At 44.4% G+C, this 12995-nt stretch overlaps 1 protein-coding gene across 1 annotated transcript; it reads left to right on the top strand.

Moving 5' to 3' along the window:
• Positions 1-2053: 2053 nt before the first annotated feature.
• Positions 2054-8038, top strand: LOC135629395 (putative multidrug resistance protein). Its single transcript, XM_065136696.1, has 7 exons — positions 2054-2502; positions 2594-2648; positions 2738-2916; positions 2994-3451; positions 3517-4057; positions 4766-5680; positions 6458-8038. The coding sequence occupies exons 1-7, from the start codon at positions 2242-2244 to the stop codon at positions 7826-7828; spliced, it is 3780 nt and encodes a 1259-aa protein (XP_064992768.1). The 5' UTR covers positions 2054-2241; the 3' UTR covers positions 7829-8038.
• The last annotated feature ends 4957 nt before the right edge of the window (positions 8039-12995 follow it).

The raw sequence follows: 12995 nt of genomic DNA, 5'->3' as shown, positions 1-12995 counted from the left end.
TAGCTATGTTGACCCATTGTAACATCAAGTCCCAAGTATGTTGCCACTTTGATTCCAGTTTGATGTGAACAAGGGATTGGGTTGCAGCTCTTACCTGTGGTGAATACCTCGGCTTGGGTGTTAAAAAAGAATATTCTTGTGTAAGATCATGAGGTAAAAATTGAAAGACGACCATAAGATTCAGCTTACGATTTTAGGTATAATTGGTATCAAGATACGATGTCTGTTAACTAGTATGATTTACATTCATCATGAATCTCAACATAGAATTAGAACTAGTGTTTACAAAAGAATTTTCAAAAAAGAAATAAATTTGTGTATAGTTTGATCTTTTCTTGTAAATATGGGCAGGTAATTGAACCATACGTGAATAAAATAGAAGATGATGTTAAATAAATATCTATACGTGAGTTTGTGAGATGAATATTAAAAGAAGAATCCCGCATTCTTCGGAATTGCATGAGTTTTAACATATGTTTGGTGGTTTTTGGATTGAATCGGTGTTGAATGTGATACATGTTAATCTTGATTAATTTGACTCGGATTATGTTAGGATGAGGGAGGTAGTATATGGTGATCAGGGAAAGGAGTTTGTCCCTGTCCACTGATGGCAAGCCTTCCACTACAAAGCAACTAGTTGTATTAGAGCCCCTGAATTATTAGAGAGATCTAGTTGAGCGAAAAGGATGCCCAACTTGAATGTGTCCTGCTTTAGGAGCTTTGGTCCCTGCAGCACCTGCAGCTCTTTATTCATCTCGATCCCCCTCCCCTGTGGCTTTTGTGATGGGGTGTTAGGGATAAAGTGGCCATCATTGATGATCTCCGCCCTTCACTTTCCCCTTCGCCCATGCCTCGGTGCTTCTGTGGCCAACAACTTCAATTGGGTCGGTTTCATCTGTCACCTTAGGAGAGCGACTGAGAAAGGCTCGCGTGCTGGGGTGACTCGTTCAGCATACACACATCTGTGCGAGGATATCCCCCGCTGCGACATGCGTCCTTCTCCACTTTGCCTGCTCGATTGCTGCCTCGTTGCATTGCATCTGCTCTGCCCTCCTGTACTGGCGCACTAGGCTGGCTCGCCCTTGTGCTCCCAGACTGTAGCTTCATACCTTTCTCTGCATGCGACACCGATCGAATACTGTATTGGAGTCGTAGTGCTGTGAGCTTCGGATTATGACCGGGGGAAATAGTGAGGAATCTTGAACAGAAGACGAACAACTGTGCGTTCTGTCATTGGCTGTTGTCAAATGATTGATATTTTACCTGCTCTTCCAATTTCAAAGTAGCACAGAATACAACTCTAGGTGTTGGAAATTGACCGGGAAGGTGATAGATTTCTTCTCTTCATACGAATACGACAGACGATTTTTTTCTTTCATCGTTATCATATTGGATTAGGTATCATGACGCCAATCAAACTTCTGATGCTAGAAAGGTCGGTGTCTGACGTCGAGGACAAACACGCAGCGGATGGATCTGTATCGTGGAAACGTGGGATCTTTCTTGTACAGGGACGAGGGGGGATGGAAGAGAAGAGGAGAGGAGAGGGGGGGGGGGGGGGCGAAGTTTGGTTGTGCAGCGGGCCCAGTTGCCCGGCCAATCAATCACCGGCCATGGAGATCAGAGGGATGAGAGAGGACAGGGGAACGAGGAGGAACAGCTGGTTTCATCTCCGTTTGCCCTGGTCATAAATTAATGAGGAAGTAGGATTAGCTGGTGACACTGATGCTCACCTCCTGCCCTCGTAATCTTCCTTTTCCACGCCCCAAGGAGAGACTTTGGCACAGTCGTCATTAATGACGATATCACGGCGGTCCGAAGTCAACCTGCACTCCTTCCCCGTGATCACCACCTCCCTCCTCAACCTTTCATTAATTAGACCACAAATCCACCACGCTTTCCGTAAGCCAGCAGTAGCTTCAACAGCTAGTATAATATACAGGGTTAGGATCCCTTGTGGTGGACTCAATGAGGTGTGTACGCGGTAAGATACAACAGTGTTCAATTCATCTACTACAAGGGAATGGCCATTATGGAGAAGAAACAAACCATAGACATAAAGGCGGCCGATTCTTGACCTTCCATTTTGGTCTATATATATGAAATGGTCGCTTCCATGTGCTCCTACCTGTGAAGCAGAAGGCATATAGGAGCTCGTCCTGGCCTGGCTTCCTGTGTTAGGAATTTGCTTGACTACTCTTTCTCCTTAGAGGAGGAGAGGAGAGAGAAAGAGAAAGAGAGATGGGGAAAGGAGAGGGGGATGAGGGGTGCGGTGGAAAGAAAGGGAGGTCTTCCTCCTCCTCCTCCTCCTCCATGTCCTCCTTTTGGACAATATTCATGCATGCCGACGCGACGGATGTGATGCTGATGACGATGGGGTTCATCGGCGCCGTCGGCGATGGGCTGTCGATGCCCACCATGCTCTATATGACGAGCAAGATCTTCAATAACTTCGGGAACGGACCTTCGGCTTTGTCTGTTTTCACCGACACCATCGACAAGGTGACTTATGCCTCTTCTTTCTTCTTCTCGTCTCTCTCTTTTGGATCCCTCGTAAGAAGCTGCTAATCCTTTTGGCCATGGCGCGCCTCAGAGTGCGGTTTACTTGCTGTTCTTGGCGTGCGGAAGCTTCGTGGTGTCGTTCTTGGGTACAACTCTCACCACGCTTCATCCCTTTCCGTTTTCTGTAGCTCCCTGACGTGCATATTTGCCTGATGGTGTTGGTTGATGGCTGCAGAGGGATATTGCTGGACGAGGACAGGCGAGCGTCAAGCGTCGCGGATGCGAGCGCGGTACCTGAGAGCAGTGCTGAGGCAGGACATAGCGTACTTCGATCTCAACGCTGGGTCGGGCACCGAGGTCATCACCAGCGTCTCCAGCGACAGCCTGGTCGTCCAAGACGTGCTCAGCGAGAAGGTCTTGTTGCTCCTCGCCCCCACTCGCTTCTCTTTGATGAAGGCTTGAGCCTGAGATGCTAACGGGGGATCATGCAGGTGCCCAACTTCATCATGAACGGAGCCACATTTTTGGGCAGCTACGTGGTCGGATTCTTTTTGATATGGAGGCTGGCTCTGGTGGCCTGCCCCACGGTGGTTCTCCTCATCATACCCGGCCTCATGTACGGGAGGATCCTCATGGGCCTGGCGAGAAAGATGAGGGAGCAGTACAACAAGGCCGGCACCGTCGTCGAGCAGTCCGTCTCCTCCATCCGCACCGTCTATTCCTTCGCGGCGGAGGACTTCACCATGGCCAAATTCTCCGCAGCGCTCGACGACTCTATCAAGCTCGGCCTCAAGCAGGGCCTCGCCAAGGGGCTCGCCATCGGGAGCAACGGCATCACCTTCGCCATCTGGGCCTTCATGGTCTGGTACGGCAGCCGCCTCGTCATGTACCAAGGCGAAAAGGGCGGCACCGTGTTCGCCGTCGGAGCCTCCATCATCGTTGGCGGCCTGTAATGATCCAATCGCTTCAATGCCTCTCTTTCCCTTCTTGATGTCTGATAGATCGATGAAACAGGTCGCTCGGGTCGGGCCTTTCGAACGTGAAGTACTTCTCGGAGGCGAGCTCAGCTGGAGAGCGAATAATGGCCGTGATAAGAAGAGTTCCGACGATCGATTCGGGGAGCACGGAGGGCGAGGTGTTGGAGAGCGTATCGGGGGACGTAGAATTCAGGAGGGTGGAATTCGCGTATCCATCACGGCCGGATAACTTTATATTTAGGGACTTCAACCTGAAAGTGCCGGCGGGGAAGACGGTGGCGCTGGTGGGCAGCAGCGGGTCTGGGAAGTCCACGGTGGTGGCGCTGCTGGAGCGGTTCTACGATCCGCTCGGCGGCGAGATTTTACTCGACGGGGTGGACATCAGGAAGCTACAGCTCAAGTGGCTGAGGTCACGGATGGGATTGGTGAGCCAGGAGCCAGCTTTGTTCGCCACCTCCATCAAGGAGAACATACTCTTCGGGAAGGAAGACGCCACCATGGATGAGGTGGTGGCTGCAGCCAAGGCAGCCAATGCCCACAACTTCATCTCTCAGCTGCCTCAAGGATATGACACTCAGGTAGATCACTTCCATCTCCTCTTCTTAGTATTCCTGTGTGTCAAGTGTTGCTTTCATTATTGGTTAAGATTATACTTAATGGATCAAGCTGCTGAGAAATAGCTAATTAGATGGGGCTGCTTCCTTCCACTAGAATAGATTAGAACAGGCTTTGTTTCTTTGCTTTATGTTCACCATTACAATCTCTTTACAGCTACCGACTAGATGATGACTATGTTGTAATCAAATCTAGATGCCAACATCTGCTATGGAGGATCAAAATATCCTCCATATAAAATGGCCCGAGAGGGCTAAGTGCATACATTATTCATACATTTCTTTTCAATCTTAATTCTGGTGTATAGGCCCGACCATTGGAAATCTGATTCCTGAGAGGGACCCGCGAATGGTAAGTTTATTAGTGGTTTGGTGTGTGCGTGGGGTGGAGTTCAGGAAAGTTCTTTTGCGTGCGCCATTATTGGTTTGTATTATTACTGATCAATCATCATTAAAATAACAACTTCAGTCTGTATCATAAGTATGTCTGGCGCAAAAGTCTTCGGTCTATTTATTAGCTTAGACGAAGGCTTTATTTCGGGGAGATCACATTCTGGTCTTTGAGCTCGACAATATTAGATTCCTTTGGTCTTAATTTCCTGCATGCAGGAGAATAGTCTCTGATGTCTAAGAACTGCCAGTACTGTGATTGAGGCCTTAACGCTGACACAGGTAGGAGAAAGAGGGGTGCAGATGTCCGGAGGCCAGAAGCAAAGGATTGCCATTGCGAGGGCTGTGTTGAAGTCGCCAAAGATCCTTCTCCTTGACGAGGCCACCAGCGCGCTGGACTCGGAGTCGGAGCGGATCGTCCAAGAAGCGCTCGACTTGGCGTCGGTCGGCCGGACTGCCATCGTGATCGCGCACCGGCTTTCCACCATAAGAAACGCCGACGTGATCACGGTGGTCCAGGATGGGCAGGTGATGGAGATGGGTTCCCATGATGAGCTGATCAGCAACGAGGACGGGCTCTACTCGTCGCTGGTCCGCCTGCAACAGACGGCGAGAGCTCGAGAGGTCGAAGGTGGGGCCTCCTCCTCCGCCGCCGCCGCCATGACTGCTCTGACGGCGCACTCGCAGTTTGGCAGTAGCGGCAGCATGAGCCGGAGGTTCTCGGCGGCCAGCAGGAGCAGCTCGGCGAGGTCTACCGGAACTCCGGCCACGGACGACGACGGCGATCCGGAGCAGCCCAAACTCCCGGTGCCTTCGTTCCGGCGGCTGCTGATGCTGAACGCGCCCGAGTGGAAGCAGGCACTGTTAGGGAGCCTCAGCGCGACAGTGTTCGGCGCGATCCAGCCACTGTATTCGTACGCGCTGGGAAGCATGATATCCGTGTTCTTCTTGAAGGATCACGACGAGATAAAGTCGAAGACGAGGACATACGCCTTCGTCTTCTTGGCGCTATCTATCTTCTCCCTCTTCATCAACATTGGGCAGCATTACAACTTCGGCGCCATGGGCGAGTACCTCACCAAGCGTCTGAGAGAAAGGATGCTCTCCAAGACCCTCACCTTTGAGGTGGCGTGGTTCGACCAGGATGAGAACTCCACGGGTGCAGTCTGCGCTCGGCTCGCCAAGGACGCCAACGTGGTAAGCACAGACAACCCACATATGCTCTTCCTTTAGGTGCACAGATCTACATCGCCATGCTCCGCAAATTCATGCACGAGATGTGTTTGTTATTTTGATACAACGCGTGGTGTGAGTGGGAGAGTTTGGACCTTGCCAGGGTAAAGTGACCTACTCTAGCATACGACTCGAGCTAAAGTGAGTCATAGTGACTCGCCAACTGTTTGAGTTATTGCCAAGATACAGTTTCGGAAACTGGAAGCTGTATTGCTTGGTGGGTGTGCAGCTCGTCGGGCTGTTGCTGACACGGGATTCAGGTTTCATCGTGCATCGCTGACTGGGGACAAACAGGACCGCAACTTTCCGAGTCTTCGCTTCGCTTCCGAGAATACGGGCGATGAGGAATGGTGGTGTGGTCTGTACGAGCGGTCCACGCCGCTGCCATTATTCTCTCGACTTTCTCGGTGGACGCACAAGAGAACAAGCCACAGGCGCCATTCTTTTAGAGATATGGAAGGATGAAATGATTCCCGAGGCAATCCGCTTATCGAAAAGCCCAGTGTTGCGTTGCTCGTCAACTCTTGTCTCATGTAAAGTAGCATCGCCACTGTAGCCAATGACTCCTACAGTCCTAATCAAAGGCCACTGCCGTGCACTGAAACCATGGAAGCATCCGTTCAGACAAAAGTCTTCTCCCGCCTCAGCCCCATGACATTGCATCTGCATCGATCCCATGGAATACCAAAGGGCTGGGAATTGACTGTGGTAACTTTGGATTGTTTACTGGTTGATGTGCAGGTAAGGTCGCTGGTGGGAGATCGGATGGCGTTGATCATCCAGACCGTGTCGGCGGTCGTGATCGCGTGCACGATGGGACTGGTCATCGCATGGAGACTGGCCCTGGTCATGATCGCGGTGCAGCCCATCATCATCGTCTGCTTCTACGCCCGCCGCGTCCTCCTCAAGAGACTGTCGGCGAAGGCCATCAAGTCGCAGTCGGAGAGCAGCAAGCTCGCGGCCGAGGCCGTCTCCAACCTCCGCACCATCACCGCCTTCTCCTCGCAGGACCGCATCCTCGGCATGTTCGAGGCCGCCCAAGAAGGCCCCCGGCGCGAGAGCGTACGACAGTCGTGGTTCGCCGGCATCGGCCTCGCCTCCTCCCAGAGCCTCATGACCTGCACTTGGGCCCTCGACTTCTGGTACGGCGGCAAGCTCATCGCCGACGGGTACATCTCCGCCAAGTCCCTCTTCGAGACCTTCATGATTCTGGTGAGCACCGGCCGCGTCATCGCGGACGCAGGCAGCATGACGACGGACCTGGTGAAGGGCGCCGACGCAGTTGGATCCGTGTTCGCGGTGCTCGACCGCTGCACCCGCATCGAGCCCAACGACCCGGAGGGCCACCGCCCGGAGAAGCTGAACGGCGCAATCGACATCCGAGGGGTCGACTTTGCTTACCCTGCACGCCCTGACGTCGTCATCTTCAAGGGCTTCTCCCTCAGCATCGAAGCAGGCAAGTCGACGGCACTGGTAGGCCAGAGCGGGTCGGGGAAGTCCACCGTCATCGGCCTCATCGAGCGATTCTACGATCCGCTCAAGGGATCGGTAAAGATCGACGGGCGGGACATCAAGTCCTACAATCTCCGATCGCTGAGGCGGCACATCGGGATGGTAGGACAGGAGCCGACGCTGTTCGCCGGGACCATCCGGGAGAACATCGCATACGGGACGGAAGGGGCCAGCACGGCGGAGATAGAAGCAGCGGCGAGGGCGGCGAACGCCCACGATTTCATCAGCTGCCTCAAGGACGGCTACGACACGTACTGCGGCGACCGTGGGGTGCAGCTCTCGGGCGGGCAGAAGCAGCGGATCGCGATCGCGAGGGCCATAATGAAGAACCCGGCGATTCTGTTGCTGGACGAGGCGACGAGCGCGCTTGACAGCCAATCGGAGAAGGTGGTGCAGGAGGCGCTGGAGAGGCTGATGGCGGAGAGGACGAGCGTGGTGGTGGCGCACAGGTTGAGCACCATCAGGAACTGCGACCTCATTGCGGTGTTGGACAAGGGGGTGGTGGTGGAGAAGGGCACCCACGCCGCGCTCCTCGCCAAGGGCCTTAAAGGCTCCTACTACGCCTTGGTGAGCTTGCAACAAGGCAACAAGGGGGCGTGAACGCGGCCATGCATCGCCTCTCAGCTGCCAATTTTGCTCTCTCTCCCTCTCTCTCTCTCTCTCTCTCTCTCTCTCTCTCTCTTGCATTTCTCCTGCAAGAGTCGGGCCACATGAACCTACACATCGTTCTCTTCTCACTTACCATGTCTCTTCTTTTATCTTCCTTGAAGTGTTGATAGATCGTAACAATGTTGTTGTTTTGCACTTTAATCTGTGCACTTCCTCCCAATTCTCTTACTCTCTAGTAGCCGTAAGCATGCATATCATCCTTCAAAGGTGGCTACGGAAGTAAACAGATTAAAGAGCACCCTAAGATTAAGATTAATGATCCTACTTATCTGATCTGACCTAATCTAGTCATCTTGGAATTCAGAGCTCACGAAGAAAGAAGTTAGCTACTTTTATGTTATTCATAATCTCTTTACTATTTATAATCCCTAAAAAATAATAAAATTGCATTTTATTATTTACAATCCTTCAATTATAAATATTATCTTCTTCTTTCTTTCTCCACAACTCCAACCCTCCTCGAAAGCATGTCCGTATGATCTTTTGATGCTTATATTAGTGAATACAAGATATAGGAGTGAAATACTAATATTTAATACATTTTTTATGAATATTAGATATAATAGAAAAAAAAGGAGAGTTCTTTTCTGTTTAGAATCTCATATCTTACCTCGGAGAGTTCTTTCTATTAGGGTTTGATGTTGACTTGTCAAATATCATTAACTTATCTTGTCAAGATTTGACTGATTAACACCCACGACTGACTTTGATCGGTGGAAAATATTTACCACATCAATAACAAGATTTGTTGGTTGTCCCTGCAAATGATTAAACATATGGTGCATCAAAAGTAGATGCCCTTCACCTGCAAATGAAATCACCATGTTTCTCCACCCACCTGACACAAAGTCCGGAAAAGCTGGCCGGACAGCATCAAACGGTTTTTGAAGAATGTAACGTGAAAAGAATGATGACGTGAGATAACATATATTTATACGTATTTGAGATATTTGAGATAGAGATTTCTCATAATCATATATTTAGATCATCCACTTGTACATATATCATATTAATTAATTTTTAAATTATAAATTAATTAAAAATTAAAATATATAAAGAATATAATATTATCATTATATATTTGTCTTTACCGTAATCTTTTATCATGCCTTTATAATATTGAGTTTCCATCAAGAATGTCAATCTTGAAACGAAATAACTAAAATACTTTACAAGTGAAAGACTAAGGAAGTCGATTGATTGGTTAAGTATGAATGTGAAAAACACAGAGTTGATGTCTAACAACTTGGTCTTTGACAAAGTGGAAGTCGATGACAATGTGTTTCATACGAGAGTGGAACATCGGGTCGAAACATAAGTAGGTGGCATCGATATTATCATAGTATATTATTGAAGAGGATTGGGAGGTGATGTCAAGTTTGTATTCTATTTTTTGGAACTTCAATAGATTTGCTCCAAGGAATATAATATAAGTTGATATATATGTTCTATCATCAGTATTACTTGCCCAATTAGCATAAATGAAGGTATAGAGATAAAGGGATGAGTGTTTACGAAGAAAAAATTTATGATTAAGAGTTCTTTTAAGATATCACAAGATATATTGATCAATGCATAATAAAAGGTTAGTGCATCAATTATAATAATTTATTTACTGTAAATAAAATATCTTGACAGAGTTAAATACTACAAAGAACCGTGTACTTATTGATATTATGCAGGATCCATAATATAGCTGTCATCGTATAATTTGAGTGACTTTATATAGGAGAGTGGGATGACAACTTCTTTAGTATTATGTATGTTCGTCTTTAATAATATATCTCAATTTAATAATTACTTGATATTTATGAAATTATTACATATAATAATAATATCATTCACATAAATCAGTAAACATATATCACATCCTTTTTGTTATTGTAAGAATAAAGAGCTATCAGATTTGAAGTTAATAAAACTAACTAACATAAAAAATGAGCCAAGTTTGATATATGAAGCTCTTGGAGCTTGATGAAGTCCATAAATAACTTTTTATATATTATAAATATGGTTTGAATATTGAGAGCGGATAAAGTAGGGAGGTTACTCCATAAAGATATCCTTAATTGAGGTCCCTTACAAGAATATATTATTAACATTTAGTCAATATATATTAGCCTTTAGTGGTAGTCAAACTAAAGATGTGTCGAATTATTGTTGGTTTAACAACTAGATTAAATATTTTTATGAAATTAACACCTGGTCATTGATGAAACGATTTGGCCACTAATCGTGCTTTGTATCTAGTAATGAAATCATTTGAGTTTCACTTAATTCAAAAATCCACATACACTCGATAATATTTTGTGTGAGGTGAGATAATATAATGGTATATATAACATTCTTGAGTAGAGTATCATATTCCTCACATATGATTTTATGTTATTATAAAGATTTTTTAGCTTGGATAATGCTTGTGGGTTCAGTAAGACCTAATTGAGAGCTTATGACAATGTTGAGATTAAGGATTTGATATGGTTTGAAGATGTCATTTTTAGAGTATGTTTTCATATGATGTTCAACATCAGTGGTATCATTTGATTTTGTTGATGGTATGAGAATTAGTGAAGAGTTAATGACACATACATGATCAAGTTGATGTCAATCAGTATCACTTAGTCGAGGAGAGGACAAAGGCATCATTTTTTATGCCAAAATTGTTGCTTCATCATCGAGTATTACAAGGTGAGTGGTGAAAAGATAGATGAAGAAATTACAAAAGGGGTGAGGTGTTATTAAACTAAAGCAATAAGCAAGTACAGGGATCTAAGAAAGAACTGTTGATTGATATGGTAAGAGGTGCGCTTGAGAGAGTTTGAAGTGTACTAATATGAACCTAATGATGGATGGTCTTTATAGTGACTCGATTGCTGAATGAGCAAGATTTAAAAAGGGAAATGTAGACTTAATAAAAATAACATGATATGATAAAAATACCTTATAAGTTTAAGGACCAAAACACCAAAAAATATTTATTCAAGGGAGTACCCAATGAAGATATTCAATTTGGATCTTAGTGTTAATTTGCGTGAAGTGTAAGGGCATAACTAGGGATAACATAAGCAACTAAATATTTTAAGATATTGAAAGTTTGAGGTTTTATGAAATAATCGTTCAAATGATGAATGATATTATAGGGCTAGGGTGAGTATATGGTTAATAAGGTAGATCATAGTTTGGAATGCTAGTAACCAAAATGGTAGTGGTATGAAGGCTTGGTATAGAATGGTGAGATCAATTTCAATTAACCATATACTCACCATAGCTCTATTTTCAATTATGTGTCCGTGCTTTCATTCGGTAGAGTCAATTAGTCGAGTTGTGTGCAATGGTAACTTAAGATGTTATATTTAACATAATGAGAGATAAGTTGTTAGAACTCGATACTTACCTCCTCCATTAGAGTAAACTATTTTAATAATAGACTAGAAGAAATTTTTGATCATCTTTTTAAGACGAGTAAAGATTATGACAACTTCATATTATGTTTGAGAGGATAGAGTCATATATATTTAGTAAAATAATATTTAAAAATAATATAAAATATAAAATTATCAAAGGAAACAGTTGGAGTAAGAGAGGAATATCAAAGGAAGATGGAGAAATAAAAAGAGAGGGATAATATATAAAAGAAAGGAGGAAACCTTATTATATTCGTTGATATAATAATATATATTTATTCAGATTTGAGGATGAGATTTTTTTGAATTATATACACGTATATTATGATGATGATGATTAATCTTTAAATTATAAATTAATTATAAAATATAAAATATAAAATTATCATTATACTTATTTCTATCGTGATCATCATCATCTCTGGAGAGGAGAGGAGAGGAGAGGTTCGGCTTGCTCGCTTTTAAAAACCACTCGACCATAATAGCGAGACTCCGTGCCTTGGCACTAAGCTATCACCACCGTGACACTAACGACGCGTGTTTGCTAGGTTAACCTCCATGCATAAGTGGTCGGCCACACAATGCTATTACTATTTTTACTCCGTTGTCATGTCAAGTCTATCGAGACATTCCATTTATTTTCATCGAAGATTTTGATTCATACAGCTCGTAAGACACCCATCCCGTCCCATCCCATCCCGTCGCTATTAAACAAAAAATATAGTTTAAACGTCACTCACTATCTATCTATCTATCCATCAATAAAATCACCAAACGCTTTACGTATTCGATATGGAGTATTCTTTCTAAAATATGAAAAACTTTGATAATATTATTGTATTATAAAACCAGTACAGATCATCATTCTCCACCTCTTAGAAGAAATCCAAGTGATCCTCTATGATGATAATATTAAAGAAGAAAAAAAAAAGGCAAAAGCATCATATCAAAAAAATTTGAATTTATGTGAAAAGTTAGATGGATCTATCATATCAAAAGTGTTAGTTAATATTTTAAGTCAATAAAGTCCTGACTGTGATAGTAAAGGTGGCGTAGGATTGAGTCTCGTTTCACCGCATTTCTTTAGAAAAGTCAAACTAAATTAATTATCTTATAACATATAAAAGAGAATCAAACTATAATATAATATGTTATATTAGAGTTTGATTCTAAATTATATTGACATCAATATGATGCAAAAATTAGACATGTCAAATATGATCTCACATTTGAAGAATTGTTTTTTAGAGTTAAAAAGTATCTATTATAAGTAAAGAGAACTTACAATTTTTTTATAGAGTTAAAAAGGATCTATTATCATTAAGTAGAATAAGATTATTTCACATCGATGATTTAGATCTATCAGTAAGTTCAAAATAATGGTGGATTTAAATATATTTTTACTTCTCTTAAAATTTAAATTCTGGTGCACAACCATGCACGCGTGGCTTTCTTCATCATTTCATTCAAGCAAGCGGCTAAGAATCTAAGAATCCCATCCATGGCAAGCCTCTCCAACAAGGCAGCAACACCCCCGTGGATTGCTCCTCAGCTGCCGATTCCGGTCTCGGTGCAATATGATGTTGCTCATCCATCGCATTGCTTGTTTCAATTAGCTTGTAATCTTTCTTATGAATATTTTTAGGGGAAAATATTGATGATATGGTCTAGACTCTTATGCATAAGAATATCTA

Source organism: Musa acuminata, chromosome BXJ3-1, assembly GCF_036884655.1.
Source record: "Musa acuminata AAA Group cultivar baxijiao chromosome BXJ3-1, Cavendish_Baxijiao_AAA, whole genome shotgun sequence".
Taxonomy (NCBI): domain Eukaryota; kingdom Viridiplantae; phylum Streptophyta; class Magnoliopsida; order Zingiberales; family Musaceae; genus Musa; species Musa acuminata.
This window is presented reverse-complemented; position numbering and strand designations above follow the sequence as displayed.